General features: G+C 42.0%; 1 protein-coding gene across 1 annotated transcript; it reads left to right on the top strand.

Moving 5' to 3' along the window:
* The first annotated feature begins 2,592 nt into the window (after positions 1-2,592).
* GATAD2B (GATA zinc finger domain containing 2B) lies at positions 2,593-13,414 on the top strand. Its single transcript, XM_065889178.1, has 10 exons — positions 2,593-2,927; positions 6,899-7,028; positions 7,705-7,836; positions 8,150-8,278; positions 8,734-8,904; positions 9,591-9,906; positions 11,090-11,292; positions 12,221-12,331; positions 12,489-12,606; positions 13,281-13,414. Exons 1-10 carry the CDS (start codon positions 2,593-2,595, stop codon positions 13,412-13,414), a joined length of 1,779 nt encoding a protein of 592 aa, XP_065745250.1.
* The last annotated feature ends 3,380 nt before the right edge of the window (positions 13,415-16,794 follow it).

Here is a 16,794-nt window from a genome sequence, read left to right as displayed (position 1 = left end):
TACTCAACATCACTAATTATTAGAGAAATGCAAGTCAAAACTACAATGAGGTATCACCTCACGCCGGTCAGAATGGCCATTATCAAAAATACTAGAAACAATAAATGCTGGAAAGGGTGTGGTGAAAAGGGAACCTTCCTACACTGTTGGTGGGAATGTAAATTGATACAACCACTATGGAAAACAGTATGGAGGTTCCTTAAAAAACTAAAAATAGACCTACCATACGACCCAGCAATCCCACTGGGCATATACCCTGAGAAAATGATAATTCAAAAAGAGTCACGTACCACAGTGTTCATTGCAGCTCTATTTACAATAGCCATGACATGGAAGCAACCTAAGTGTCCGTCGACAGATGAATGGATAAAGAAGATGTGGCACATATATACAGTGGAATATTTCTCAGCCATAAAAAGAAACCAAATTGAGTTATTTGTAGTGAGGTGGATGGACCTAGAGTCTGTCATACAGAGTGAAGCAAGTCAGAAAGAGAAAAACAAATACTGTATGCTAACACATATATATGGAATCTTAAAAAAAAAAAGTTACTGATGAACCTAGTTGCAGGGCAGGAATAAAGAATTAGACATAGAGAATGGACTTGATGACATGGGGTGGGAGGGCGAAGCTGGGGTGAAGTGAGAGTATCATCGACGTATATATACTACTGAATGTAAAATAGTTGGCTGGTGGGAGGCAGCAGCATAGCACAGGGAGATCAGCTTGGTGCTTTGCAGTGACCTAGAGGGGTGGGATAGGGAGGATGGGAGGGAGGCTCAAGAGGGAGGGGATATGGGGACATACGTATGCATATGGCTGATTCGCTTTGTTGTACAACAGAACCTAACACAGCATTGTGAAGCAATTATACTCTAATAAAGAGCTCTTAAAAAAAAAAGTCCAAAATAGGCAAATTTAGAGACAGAAAGTAAATTAGTGGGGAATAGAGGTGAAGGGGGAAGAGAGTGACTGCTAATGGGTATGGGTTTTTTTAAGGAGGAGATAATGAAAATGTTCTAATACTGATGTGGTGATGGTTGCACAACTCTGTGGATATACTGAAAACCACTTAATCATATACTTTAAATAGGTGAACTGTATGATATGTGTATTATATCTCAACAAAACTGTTCTTTAAAAAAGAGAAGGAGGGCTTCCCTGGTGGCGCAGTGGTTGAGAGCCCGCCTGCCGATGCAGGGGACGTGGGTTCATGCCCCGGTCTGGGAAGATCCCACATGCCGCGGAGCGGCTGGGCCCGTGAGCCATGGCCGCTGAGCCTGCGCATCCGGAGCATGTCCTCTGCAACGGGAGAGGCCACAGCAGTGAGAGGCCCGCATACCCGCCCCCAAGAAAAAAAAAAAAAAAACAGAAAGAGAATTAAGAAACATTACCTGAAAATTCAGAGATCTGAGTTCTGCCTTTTCTCTGGTCTCCAAAAGGTCTGTTTCCTCTTGCTGGAAATTCTTTTGTTGGTTACTGTTTTTCCTCATTATAACTAGAAGAAAATCAGGTAGCTCTTATTTTACTCTGCACTACAGGAAGGAAGATGTCTCAAGTGTATACATATTTTTCTTTGCAAGAGCACCAATTAACATTGGTAATCTTCTCTGTCCTACTACTTGAATCTATGAATTATCAAGCCTGATCTTGTATCTTAGGTGTAGTAGTCATATCCTGAGGGTATAGGAATTAAATTTTGTTGAGCCCTCTTCCAAGTGCCCACTTCTACAGATGGAATTGAGGCTTGGGGCGGTAAAGTAACTTATTAAATATTTGACCTTGTAAAAGTAGCAGTTTGAACCTATGTTTTGATGACTCAAAAATTTTTCTTTCCAGTGTCACATTGCTTTTTCTTACTAGGAAGATAATCCTGGATTTAAAAAGTGCTGGTGAAATTGTGTGTCTAGATTTTGTTAGTGTAAGACAAATCAAAATGAGAAGGACAATGATTATTAGCTTGTCTGTAATAATTTTGCTGTATGAGTAAAGAAAATATTACCTTTTATCAGCCTGAGTTCTTCATTAACCAAAGCCAAGATACTGAATTTATATAGAATTGAGGGCAGATAAATGGGCCCCTCTGACCCTCGCTGTATCCAGACAACTGAGGCTTCCTGTTAGATGCCCTTGGTCTCCATCAGTAATATAGGCCAATTAAAGATATGCATGAGTAACCTGAGGAACTTCCCATTCATAAAAGAGTCTTCTCCAGGAGAAGAATTTGGTATGAGAATTAAAACCAAAGCATCTGACTTTTGAGCATGCATGTACAGAAAGCCAGTCACAAAAGAATGTTTACTTTTTTGAGAGATGTAGGCTCTTAATGGACTATCCAGGTGAGTATGGTATTTGGTTTCAGGCATCTATACAGTAAGAACCTCAGTGACTGGAAAGCATTTGAAGTTTACTTTCACTGCTGAGGTTGAGAGATGAAATCTCCTTTAATATAGATCATCTAGGAAGTTATAGGGTAGAATGTTAGCTCATTTAATGTTGACCTTTCATGTATATACCTGTGATTCTTCTTTCCTTATGGACTATTTAAGGGCCTTTATTCTGATAAAGCACTTGTATATTTCTTCCCATAGGATGGATAGAATGACAGAGGATGCTCTTCGCCTGAATCTGTTGAAGCGGAGCTTGGACCCAGCTGATGAGCGAGATGATGTCCTGGCTAAGCGACTCAAAATGGAGGGGCATGAGGCCATGGAACGTCTGAAAATGTTGGCACTGCTCAAACGGAAGGATTTGGCAAATCTTGAAGTGCCACATGAGTTACCCACCAAACAGGATGGCAGTGGTGTCAAGGGCTATGAAGAGAAGCTCAATGGGAATCTCAGGCCTCATGGAGACAACAGGACTGCTGGAAGGCCGGGCAAAGAAAACATCAATGATGAGCCTGTGGATATGAGTGCTAGACGGAGGTATGGCTTGGTTCAGCTGCCTCCATAGATAGGGTCTCATCATAAACTAAGCCTATGAAAAACGAATGACTTCCAATGAGAGGAGGGTGTTTTTCAACTTAAAGCTTCTTGAATGAAGACGTAGCTGTGCTATCTGGCTTGACCGTGAATTCCTCTTGTTTCTAGATGAAACTAGGTGCCTCCAAAAATTATTACCCTTAAGATAAAGTGGATAAAGGAGGCACTACGGGTTGATACCCCAGTTAGAAGCGAGTTAATATACACTTTCACTCTAATCTTATGGCCATTTTAGGAGGGAAGAACAGTCTTTTCTTCAGATCATCCCAAGAGTTTTAGGGATGTGTTTATTATGGAGACCCAGCTTTTATTACATCAAAGAGCATGTGCCTGTCTTTTCTTGTGTTGACAAGGAACTTTATGTGCTAATCCTCTACATTCTTACTTAATTTGTGCCACATTCCCCAAGCCCCATATGTGCATACACATTCACTTATATGAGTACCCTCATGCTTGTGCTCTTTCATACACACAGCACACAAGCACATGTTTTCACAGGTCTTGATCAAGGTTGAGTACTTGGAACTGTGGAGAACACAATATAAAGAGGTACCTAGAACTGGCTGAGGTTAGAGTCTACCTGAACAGTGAATCATAGTATAGACAACCCTAGTTTTAAGAACATTCAGTTTATTCATGGTTCAGAAACACCTGATAGACATGAGAATTACTCTTCACTGTTCAGTTGCCCTCCAGTTGACCTTGCTGACTTTGTCCTAGGACTGGTCTAAAGCAGGATCCTTAAGAAGCTGGACTGATGCAGAAAGAAGAAAAAAGGAAGGAATGGTTTACAATCTTACTTGGGTTTCTTTCTCTACCTTATAATGTTTACTTATTAGTATTGTCCCAGAATTATTTTTTTAAACCACACCCAATAGGGGAACATTGTTCTTGGTAATAGCATTAAAACCCTTAGGAAACTTCAGGTAAGTTCTCTAGTGGTTGTGGAAGAAGAGAAAAATTCTTGGGAGCTATACATAGTATCGGCAGAGTATTATGAAAGTAGATTAATCCTTAGATCCTTTTAGAAAAAAAGAAAAGTGGGTGAATGAGATAATGCACCTGAGTAACCCACTTGCCCCATAATCACCCTTAACCTTCTGGGGCAAATGACTAATCCTACTTCACTGGGGACAATGAAGAGGAGAAATGTTAGGTGGATTCCTTACATGCACATTGGAACTGAAAATGTGTTTTTCATAGAAACATTGTTACACATTTTGATAAGATCTCAGTTCTGTTGGAATTACAGTGTATCACAGATAAATTCTGTATTGAAAAGAGTACCCTGAAAACTCTACCAGTGTGTTTAATTTTATTAGAGGAATGAACTTTTGAAACTTGATTCTTTGGAAACTGGGAACTGTATTTAATGGTCTCCAGAAAAAGAGGCTTGATGTAAACCATCTAGATCCCCATTCTGCGTGAAAAAATGGGCCCTATCTACCCTGTCATTCTTCTTCCCTTTCACCAGACCAGATATACTGACAGCTATTTCCACTTAGCCTCAAGCTTATTGTAAGAATGAACTAGACTGATAGATTGCTCAGCATGGAGAACAATGGTTTATTTGATGTGGATAAAAAAGGAGGAGAGAATTGGAATTTAAAAGCAGAAAGAAGGAAGGGCTCTTGACATGATAGCCATAATTGCCTAAATATCTTTTTTTTTTTTTGCCATCAGTTGGGCAAGTTATGATATCTGTGAAATAAGATATGCATGAAACCAACACTGCTTATGTTTTGGAATGCTGTCGAGACATGGCAGTTTTCTTTCTGGTTTTGTTTTTACTACCTGGATAAGGATTAGGAGTTTTATAATTTCTGGGAATTTGCCAGTCTGAGTCACAAAATGATGTCAGCAGCAAGTCTGGCTTTTAATATTATCTAATTGGTAGGGTTTCATACTTAAGAACACCAAATATTGTAAATCGTATATGTGTTTGGGAAAGTAGCAAAATAATTTCTGTCCCCGGAAAAGCTTAATAAATGAGGCCAGAATTCCAGGTCAAAAGTTAAAAAAAAAAAAAAAATTGAAGAATGAAACTTGACTTGGGCTTTGCCTTACCTGTGCTATCTATCTAATGTGAGTCTCATTATATCTGGGAATAAAATATCATTTAGGGTTTTCTCAGATACTACTTCCTTATAAATGTCGCTCAGTTCCAAAATCTCCTTGTAGGAATGTCTCTGATTGTCCTGTTGCTGGACAGTCCTTAAGCAGTAGGTGGCACTCATTTGAGCAAGGAAGAATTCCTTAGGTTAGAAATAATCTGTGAGGTGTGTATCCAGCCAGGACCAGGATGGAAAGAGTTCTGACTGTCGATGTGTAAGCCTTGGGGAATCATGTAGAAGAAGTAGAAATCTACCAGATCTCAAAGTTGTTCATCCATGTTCTTGTTAGGGATGGGGAAGGGGGGGCATGAGGGAATATAGAAATGATAAGTAAAAATTCAAACTCTTCATTTAGGCCTGACCATTACTCCAGGAACTTGGGGTTAGAGAGTGGAAGGTTCTTTTCTCCCTCCAGTGACTTCTTTTTCTGTAAGCCTACATTCTCAGCTTGCTGTGTCTGTGAGCAGTGGTTATAGAGCAATCCAGACAAACTTAGTAGTTCCCAAGATGGTCATTATTATGACTGTCTCCCTACTTTATTTCCTCAGCTAAATTTGGTTGTTTTAGTAACTCAGTTTTACCCTGTTGAGGAATTGAATGCCTGTCCCAACCATCCAGGGTGCCTTTTGCAAAAGGCATCCTAGTCCCAACAGTACCTGAGACAAGAGGCCCTGAGAAATGGTCAGAGGCTCTTAGGACTATAAATATCTGTGGTTATAAAGGGTTTGAGTTACCTGTTTAAATAAGATCTAAGAACACATTGTTTTAGACCTACATACTCCTGACTATACACTATAAATCTCAAAGAAGTAGGGTCAGCAAAGATAACTCTGAGTTAAGAAATCAGAGGAGAGTTAGAGGTTATGGCCGCTGACTTGGGAACCTACGGCAATTAGAATTTGCAGGATTCTTGTTATCCAGGTCTTACGCAGTGAGTGCCATTTCTCATGATTTTAGAGGGACAAGATGCTCTTAAGGCTTGCTCCAGGAAGACCAAAACCAGAGTTGTCTAATAAATAGGATTGGCCATAAGGCATAGCCAGTGTGGAAGATTTAGATTTCAAAGTTATTTCTAGACAGTTTCTTTCTGAGGGAAGATGCTAAGTAGAACTTGCAGGTAGGTGCAAGTCCCATGTATTTAATTCTGGAGTTTCAGTCCTCCAGAAGGCTGTAGACATTTATACTTAGCACTGTCCATTCTCTCAAACCATTGACAACAGTACCTTCTTTTGGCCTTAACTCTTGACAGGATAGACTGTCAAAGGAGTTGTCATGTAACCTCCTTTTTTGTAAATCATCAGATAGGCAGGACCATGTTATCAGTATCATGGGTTGCCTCCTTAGCAGTGTGTCATCTGTATCTGGGGTGGACAAGTAGGCTCTACTGCCTTTGTCTTTCTTCCCCTGTGAAGCTAACCATTTCTTTCTTGACCTTCTCTGTAACTAACAAGACAACCCAAAAGGAGACTGAGATATAAGGAAAACATTTGGAATTTTGATTAAAATCAGTGTGATAAAAACACTCATCTCTTTTTCCCATTCCTAAAGCCAGTTAGTGTCTTTCTGTCTGCATCTTCTGTAAGGAATTTAGATGGGAAAAATACTTTTGCTGAGGTTTTGTCATCACTTACATCTTGGTGTCTATTTTATCCTTTGATTTGGATGTCTCTGTCTTTCCCTGAGTGAATCAGGACAGACTTAAGTTTCCTTGGATTTCTTTGGTCAGTGTAGAAAAGTTTTCTGAACTTTTCTATGACCTTTCACTGTTGGAAGTACCTTAATTTTTCTTCTCTTGTCTAGTGAGCCAGACCGAGGAAGGCTTACTCCCTCCCCAGACATCATTGTTTTGTCTGATAATGAGGCTTCCAGTCCCCGTTCCAGCTCCCGAATGGAAGAAAGACTCAAAGCAGCCAACCTAGAGATGTTTAAGGTAAAGAAAAGAAAGATTCCTTTCTTCATTTCTTGCTTCTACTATTCTCTTTAATTCCCTGAGAGTCCCATGTCTGGTTTTTTAGTGTTTACTTTTTGGATCTAAAAACTGCCCATTGATGAAACTCTTCATATGTGATTCTCAACCTCAAGGGAGTGCCCTTTTAGAGGGAACTATTAGAATCAAGTGGAGAAGAGAGTTTGAAAATGCATATTCAATATAATTTCTTTGGAAAATGAAAACTTCATAATTCAAGTCATGTAAAGTAAACTCTTAGCTAGAAGGATACATTCTATACTCTATCCTGGATTTCGGAATATGGAGGAATTCCTAAGTTTTCATGTATTTCTAGAGGAAACATGGCTTTAAAAGATTGAGAAACATTATTTTAAAGGAAAGCAATATCTCCCTTTGGCTGTTCTTCTATTTTGCCAGGAATCTGGTTAATTAGCATTTATATGTAGTCTCTTCTTTCATTCTGTAAGCAGTTTTTGAGTACCTACTGAATACCAGGCACTGTGCCAGACTGTGTGCTAGGGACACAAAGATAACAATTCCATTGCCCCTTGTGCTTCATGTGGAAGGTGGAGGTTTGGGACCTAAAAGAAGAGATCATCTTGCAGGAAAGGACTCTGAGTAACTGCTACCATAGCTGATAGTCTCCATGTTTCCTCAGGGGAAAGGCATTGAGGAACGGCAGCAGCTCATCAAGCAGCTGAGAGATGAGCTGCGATTGGAAGAAGCCCGACTGGTGCTGTTAAAGAAACTGAGACAGAGTCAGCTACAGAAAGAGAATGTCGTCCAGAAGGTACTCTGTCCGAGAAATAAGGGACTAGCAGAAAGCAAAGAAAAACTGGTTTGAGAATGGACTGCCCCAGGTAGATTCAGCTGGGTGGCTCATTCTTCTCTGGTTCCATGGTTTTTAGTCTCTAGGAATAGTGATTTTTTTTTTTAATCTTGGGCCTTAATCAAGAAAACAGTGATTCTGTTTTTCTTATTTTCCCTCCTGGTCAACAGGAGCTTCAGACTGACAAGGAGTTTTGAAAGTCTAGAAGTGTACCAAATTTCTGCCTCCGATTATTAGCCTTTTCCACTGTCTCATTTTCTCTTCTCTCTCACAGACTCCAGTTGTACAGAATGCAGCATCTATTGTTCAGCCATCTCCTGCCCATGTGGGACAGCAAGGCCTCTCCAAGCTTCCGTCCCGGCCTGGGGCCCAAGGGGTTGAACAGAATTTGAGGACATTGCAGGTATGTGACCCATAGTGTGATCTTAGTTTCAGGGGGCCCTGTTATCCTATCTCTGTATTGGGGCTTTTGTAAGATCATAGAAGAACCTGGCCTTGATACAGGTGTTATTACCATAGATAATCCTGTTGGTCCTTAATGGCATGATTTAGTCTGCAGGAGAAGGATGAATAACTAATCTTCCCACTGTAGTCTTTCTTCTCCAGAGGTTTCCGGCTTAGCCCTTTTCCATAGAGGGTTAAATAGTTTATACCAAAGAAGCTAGGGAATTCCTAACCACTAATCAGGTTTTATAGTGATGGTAGATTTATCCCCATAGATCCTTAGACAAAATTACCAAGTCTGACTATGTTTCTGTGTTTCCACTTAGCTATGTATTATAGGCAGTGTTTTCTCTTTGGCATTTTGAGAAGCGTTTTACCGCTATGACTATATCTTTTCCTCTTCTTGCCCTTCAGGGTCACAGTGTTATCCGTTCAGCGACCAATACCACCCTCCCACACATGTTAATGTCTCAACGTGTGATTGCGCCAAACCCAGCCCAGCTACAGGGTCAGCGGGGCCCACCTAAGCCTGGCCTTGTACGCACCACAACACCCAATATGAATCCCGCCATCAATTACCAACCGGTAAGAGGGAGCCCTCATGGGGAAACAGAGAAATCTTTTATTTGCTTTCCCTGTTGAAACGACCATAGATTTTAAGTTTTGGGACACTGAGAAACTCTAGGACAACAAAGGTAATTTTGGTGGGTTGACAGTGGTCCCCAAAGTGGAAACACTGAGGAATTACTTAGTAGTAGAGAAGAAATGTTATATGCAGCAGAGCAGCAGTAAGCTAAAATCTGCCTAGAAGAAAGAGATAGAGGGACCTAAGGAATAAGAAGCATAAAGGATGTATGACAAAGCATCCCAAATCTTTATTTTTCTCTTAGCAGTTTTATTTTTATTTATTTATTTGGTTGTACTGGGTCTTAGTTGCAGCAGGCGGGCTCCTTAGTTGCTGCATGCATGTGGGATCTAGTTCCCTGACCAGGGATCGAACCAGGGCCCCCTGCATTGGGAGCACGGAGTCTTAACCACTGTGCAACCAGAGAAGTCTCTCTCTCAGCAGTTTTAGTAGCCACTATCATTCTCCTTTCTTACATGCCAGAGTCCTTTAGCAGTGGAGAAGTTGGACACCTCCTGTCTTTTTCTGAGCTTGGGGGAAGCTAAGTAGTTCAGACTAGGATCAGATAGTGTTCTCTGCCACGAAAGTAAGAATTGGTTCTTTCTCCCACATACCATCACTGACCCCTATACTCAATCTATTTCAGCAGTCAAGTTCTTCTGTTCCCTGTCAGCGTACAACATCCTCTGCCATCTATATGAACCTTGCCTCCCATATTCAGCCAGGGACCGTGAACAGGGTGTCCTCACCACTTCCTAGCCCCAGCGCCATGACCGATGCTGCCAACTCACAGGCTGCAGCCAAATTGGCTCTTCGCAAACAGCTGGAAAAGACACTCCTGGAGATTCCACCCCCTAAACCACCTGCTCCCTTGCTTCATTTCCTGCCTAGTGCAGCCAATAGTGAGTTCATCTACATGGTAGGCTTGGAAGAAGTCGTACAGAGTGTCATCGACAGCCAAGGTAAGGCTATTTGTTGGTCAGTCTTTTTATCTAAACAAGAAGTTGTCATACCTGATTGATATGGGCAGAGTATCGCATGGTACTGTGTAATATTAAATAATCTCTCTTTACTATTGCCAAACCACCTCCTGTCTCTGATTCGGAGACTGTTTAGGAGCAGTGTATCAAAAAGCTTTTTGTGTGTCTGTGTATCTTAGACTTAATATTTTTGCTGTGTATTTTGTATATCTTGTCTGTTTTTTGCAGTATATCGTTAGCTCTTTTAAATGTGCCTAGCGTGATGCATGCATAATTTGAAGACTAGAACACTTATTTTTTTTTTTTTAATTTTTTTTTTTTTTTAATTAATTAATTTATTTATGGCTGTGTTGGGTCTTCGTTTCTGTGTGAGGGCTTTCTCTAGTTGTGGCAAGCGGGGTCCACTCTTCATCGCCGTGCGTGGGCCTCTCACTATCGTTGCCTCTCTTTAGAACACTTATTTTTAATGTTAGTGTTTATGTGGCATTGTGTTTGCATTATTATATTCAGTCCCTGCTGTTTGAGTGCTTTTAGTTGAGAAAATAGACTGATAAAGTTAACTAGGACCACATAAAAGCTGTAAGCCAACACTGAACTATAAAGTATTAATAACATCACACAGTCTCTTCTGACAAAAGTTATTAAGCCTGAATTTCTAAACATAAGGACTTAGGGGAACACCTGAGGAAAGTGCCTAAAGGGCTCAGTATTGGCTATAAATAGATCACAAAGTGAATAATTCAGACACTGATAGGTAAAAATTATGAATGTATATGATAGAGATAAGTGTAGACTGAGGTAAAGAGATGCTAAGAAGCAAAAGTACTGGCGGAATTAGGTGGATCCCTTTGACTGAATTGACACACGTTTTCTTCTCAGTGTGGTGTAACAGGAAATCAGAAAACTTGGGTTCCTGTCCCAGTTTTGTCTTTTAGAGCTATGTTTCTTAGACTTAGTTTCCTCATTTGTAAATGGGGATGGTACTGTCTAATTCCCTAAAGTGATGTTGTTGCAATCAAATGAAATAAAAGTATTTTATAAATTATAGAGGCTCTTTCTTAATTCAGCAGAGTAAACTCCTGGAAAAAGATCATCTGATGAAAAGAAACAGAGGAGATACAGAGGAAATGTGAAACCACTGATTATTCTTTTTGTTGGCATCTAGGGAAAAGCTGTGCCTCACTTCTGCGGGTTGAACCCTTTGTTTGTGCCCAGTGCCGCACAGATTTCACCCCTCACTGGAAGCAAGAAAAGAATGGTAAGATTCTATGTGAGCAATGTATGACCTCCAACCAGAAGAAGGCTCTAAAGGCAGAACACACCAACCGACTGAAAAATGCTTTTGTTAAAGCCCTACAGCAGGAACAGGTAAGAATTCTGACTACTTCTCACCAGCCACCTGCCCAGGTTTGGTTTTCCCAAAAGACAGTTCTTTCTAGTTTAGAGGAGTTGTCTCTCTGATCCCCACAGTCCAGGTGATCTAGGTTTCTGAATCTAAGTTCCTAGAACCTAGAGGTCTGGGTTCCCTTTTTTTATTCTTACCATTCTGCCTTTCCCATTTCCATTTGGCTGTTTCTGATTGGGTAAGAGCATAATGACATATGGCTGAGCTTAAGGGAAAGGGACAAAGGCTTGAGACTCTTGGCTTTCCCTGGTAGTACTAAATAATTCCTCTATTCTTGATTTCATTTCCTTAAACAAATGGATTTTGGTGAGAGGGATTTATATTTGTACTAGAAATCTCTTTGAGAGAAGTAATTATCTGCAGTCCATATTTGACAAAGAAATGACAAAGGAAAGGGTAGATTATAAAGTAGCCCAATGAAGATTAGCAGTTGCTAGAGTGTGTGAACTCTCATACAGTATTAATAGAATGAGAATATCTTGGAGTGGGGAAGATGTGTTGGGAAGCTCAGATTCTTTTCCACCCCACCACCCATCAGACCCCTCTGGGTAGCATCATGGGTCTCCTGGAAAATGGGTAGACAAGAGTCAAAAAATAAAACTTAGTAACTCATCAGCCTTAATTAATTACATTAGTCAGCTCATCGCCAACACCCAGATCTCTCCAGCCAACTTCTGAGAGCCAGCTTTCTTGGAGAGAGGGATTCCTAATCATTGAAGTGTGTAGGTTACTTGTACCCAGAGATCTTAGTTCACCTACCCCACCAAACTCTTTTGCCTTTTCCATATCCCTCCAACTAGCTGGCAACATTAGAGATAAGAAGACCTCTAGGTTTTCTGGTTAGGAAATTGGGTGCTGTCCTGCCCAACTTGACCTGATGACTCCCAACAGGAAATTGAACAGCGATTACAGCAGCAGGCAGCACTCTCCCCCACTACGGCTCCAGCTGTGTCCAGTGTCAGTAAACAAGAGACCATAATGAGACATCATACGCTTCGACAGGTGAGGATTTCTCTTGAGGTTTTGTCAGCCATTTATCTCAATTTGTCCTTTCTTCTGCCGACAATCATACTGCTCTTCTGTACTCCCATATCCTTACCTCCCCCTTACACCTTCCATCATGGTAAAGTTATGATCGCTTGTCTCCTCCTCATTGCAGGCTCCACAGCCCCAAAGCAGTCTCCAGCGTGGTATACCCACGTCTGCCCGTTCCATGCTTTCCAACTTTGCACAGGCACCCCAGCTGTCTGTGCCAGGTGGCCTCCTTGGTATGCCAGGTAAGAAGGGTTGATCTGAGAACTTTTCTAATTAGGGTTGATCTGAGAACTTTTCTAACATACTAATTAGTATGCAATTCTTTAGCAGCCCCTTTAGGTGAATTGTTCTTTCTTTTGTTTTCTGCTCGCTCTTTAGGCCCTACTCCCTTCACTCTTCTTATTTGGCAAACGTTTGCTAAATCCATATTACATGCTAGGCACAGTACACTAGGGTTTTAATGGTGAAAATGACACAGTCCTGTCTAGTGTGCCCTCTTAGCGTGCATGTGGTTATTGATCTCTTTTGGCCAGAATAGCAGGGTTAACTGTCCTGATCCAGTTTTAATGACCCAGGGATGCTTCTTTACAGTCAGCAGGCCCAAAACCAAAGCAGATTCAGTAATTCCCTCTTTGTCTTGATTATTTTCCTTTCACCACTGTTTTCTTTGACTCTTCTGTACCATGAGGACTGTTTATTATTCCCGGTAGGATTGAAGTTTTGGGAAGACCTTTCCTAAAGCTTGGGAGCAGGGTGGGTAGTTGCTACTGAAATAAAGCTTAACTGAGTCTGCAAAGATGTAGACAACTTCTAATGTTTCCTCTGCATCTCCACCACTGCAGCCCCAGGGTAGTGTGGAAGAAGGTGTCATTTCCTCTTTTAATACCTGCGCTCCACTTTTGTCTCCTGGGTCTAGGTGTCAACATTGCATACTTGAACACTGGTATTGGAGGACACAAAGCCCCCAGTCTGGCAGACCGACAGCGGGAATACCTTTTAGACATGATCCCTCCCCGGTCTATATCGCAGTCCATCAGTGGACAGAAATAACGCCTGTTCCACTTGTACTGCCCCAACCTTGTATCCTTTACTCCTCTCCTCTCCCATTGCCCCCAACTTCCGTCGCATGCAGTGCCTGTACTGGTGCCTACCATACACGGAAAACAAAACAGAAAAACAGAAGACAAACAGTAGAAATCAACAAGAAAACACACGCCCTGCCCCACCACCTCCTCTTTATTTCACACTGCTGCGATCTGTTCTTCTGCCACTTTCTCTCTTCAGTTTTCTATAACAGTGAGGTGGATCTTTGCCTCTGATAGAGGTCAGAATGAGGTCCTGGGGAGAAATCCAAGCCCTCTGACGTGTGTTTCTAAAGTTTGTTTTTATGCTTTAATTATTATTATCATTTTTAATGATGTTGTGTGTCGTCCCTTTGTTCAGTGGACGGTTAAACCTTTTTATTTCCCCCCCAATATTTTTTTTTTCTCTTTCGTCTTTTTTTTTTTTTTTTTTTTTTTGGTAAACACAAATGATATTCAGTTAAGTGATAGGAGCATTGCAGTAGGGTCCCCAACTGCCAAGTAGGACATGACTGGGAGTGTTAGGGGCAGAAGTTTTTAATGCACTTAACCCCGGGGTCAGGGGGAGGTGGTGGCATCAAACAAGGAGGAATAGCACACCCGCTCTGGGGTGTCTCTGAGCCGCACAGTTCTGGAGGCAGTGTTGAGTATTGAAGTTGGGCTCTAAGAACGAGGGGAAAGAGCCTGGAAGGAGAAGCTTTAAAACTTAACCACCCTAGAATTGACCCATAAAGAAGGGGGAGAAAGGGGCGTGACAATGAGCATAATATTGAACCAAGGAGGACTGAGACCAGGTCCTGGCCTTCTGGATGCTGGGGGAATGAGATTGGTCTCCTGACCCCAGTGGAGATACAGGAGTCTATTCCAGGCCAACTAGCCCCGAATTATTTCATCTTATTTTCTTTGTAAAATTCTCCCCCATCCCTGTCTCTTTTCTTTTCTTTTTTTAAATCCTAATCTGCCCTTGGTAACCACAGCCCCATCTGTAATATAGAGGAGTGGCTATTCCTAGCCTGACTTTGCTGGGTGTCCTGGACATTGGATGGACATGAGTGAGTGAAATGTCAAAGGGAGGAAATAGAGGAAGAAAGAAAGAGGGGTTTCCCTCCCAACAGTTGCGACTTTCCCATTTGTCTCTTTACCTTCTGAGCGCCAGGAGATGAGGGTGAGGGCACCTAACAGATTGGAGCTGCCCTGACCCTGCTGCACTAACTGCAGAGCCAGCCGCTCAAAGCCAGACAATTCACGTCACAACCAATCCTGGACTTGTGCTACACAAGTAGATGTGGTCTTTTTTCTCCCCAGAATTCTATAAATTTTGCTTTTTTGTTTGTTTTTATTTTTTTCTTAAGTGCTACTAATGTAGAGAATGAATTGAATTGTGCAATGTTGCTGTTCTGGGGATTGGGGAGATTAGCATCCCATTTGCCCATACTGTGGGGGAAGGGGGAGGGGACCAGGCTGTTTTTGAGGTAAGGGAAGCCCCTTAAAGGTAGAGGTTTCTGCTCTCCTCATAGTGTATGCCCACCTGCCTCTCCAGCCGTAGAAGCTGCCAGAGTTCAAGGAAGGGATACTCTCAGCAAAGAGGTATGAAGAGAGGAGTTTAACATTTTACCCTTGAAAGCAACCTGGGGAAGGTCCCCCACTTTTATTTTTAAAATTAAATAATTTTTTAAAGTAAGAAGGCACTTTTAAAATTAACACACACACAAACTGCACATCCTCCCCATAAAGTTTGGGGAGGGGATGGGAGAAGGAGCTGGAATCAGGCTCAGTTCCCCCCACACTGGCCTCTACTCCCCATACTCCAGAGCCACTGTGGGTGATTATACTGGCCCTACGGGCCTTCCTGGCTTTTTTTCTTTCCTCCCTTCCCCCAAATTCATTGAGCACTTAATAAAGGAGCAGAGATGCAGCCTGTGTCTGGGCTCCCCCAGTGGTGAAATGATCTGGAAGCTAGACGCTAGTAACAGGTAGTGATGGGGTCGTTTCGAGTATTTTTCTGGGGAATGTGGAACCCCTGACTGTAAGTGGTGGGAGAGGGAGGGGGGTTAGTGGAACTGGGTCTGGGATTATTTTAAAATTATATATATATATATAAAGATATATTCTTACATCTCTCCTTTGCCCTCTGTGCTTTGAAAGCACTGGATAAATCGTTTGGTTTTGCTTTTCCCTCTTCCACAAAATTGGAAGCTTTTAAAAAAATATTTTCCCTGCAAGTCATCTTGCCTTGTGGCATGTCTGTCTAGCTTCTTCCCCCCCCCAGCCCCCATGATGAAGTGCCATTTCTGTTATGTCTCCCCTCCCCCAGCTCAGAGGTGCTCAGAGGTACGAGGTACCCAAGTTTGTCAATTGAGATTAAAAATAAGGAACAGAGAATGTGCAATACCGTCTGGCTGGGGGGTGTCCCTGCCCTGAGCTGAGTCCCTTCCCTGGGAGCCAGGCCACCTTTGAATGGGGCTTGGAAGTAATATGTGTCGAGAATGGGGGATGATGGGGAAGGAAAGCCTGTAGTCGAGTGCCTGCCAAGGCTGAGGCGATAGGGGAGAGGATGGAGTCTTCCCTGTTTTTATCCCCTCAGGGTCAGTTACACAGAGGCTGCTTGTTGACTAGTATAGCTCCGTGACCCTTTGCTCAATCGCTGAGGTTTGATTTCTTACCCTCTCTTCTCCCCATTTTCATACCCTTCCCAGGGATTAGTGACAGGGGTGAGGTTCCCCTAATCATGGTAAAGTATTAGCCTTCCACCTCCTCCCTTTCCTTCCTCTCCCCCATCCTTCTGTTTTCCTCATTTCTCTACTTTTTCACCACTGATTGCCTTGTGTCCCTCCAAGTCTGTTGTTGCTGTCCATCCCCAGGCCTTGGGCCCCATAGACACTAAACCTCATGCCCTAAAGATAGGAGGAAAGACCCTCTGTTCAGAGTTATTTTACCCCTGGAGCATTGAAGCTCAGGGTGATACTAGAGTGAGGATCCCACCAGTTTTGCCTGGCTTCCTCCATCCCCAGAGGCTTTAAAAGTAGTAGTAGTTTATGGACAGTGGCTTACTCTCTAGAAGCCTGATATGGGTGGATAAGCAGTAAGGCTTGGGTAAAACTGAGGGACAGAGGTCCTTATTTGTCTTTTTTTTTTTCTTTTTCTTTTTTTTGTCATTTGACCACAGCATCTGGACTTCTTTCATCCCTGGAATAAGTACTTTTTCCACATTTTTTGGATGTATGTATGGTAGACAATTTTTTTTTAAGACACAGAGATAAATGTTTTCCTGCTTTGGTTACCTTTCCTTTCCCCTTTAAAAGGAATTAGCTATAGAACTGCTTTGTAAAGATGCTTCTTGATATTTTA

This window comes from Phocoena phocoena, chromosome 1 (assembly GCF_963924675.1).
Source record: "Phocoena phocoena chromosome 1, mPhoPho1.1, whole genome shotgun sequence".
Taxonomy (NCBI): domain Eukaryota; kingdom Metazoa; phylum Chordata; class Mammalia; order Artiodactyla; family Phocoenidae; genus Phocoena; species Phocoena phocoena.
This window is presented reverse-complemented; position numbering and strand designations above follow the sequence as displayed.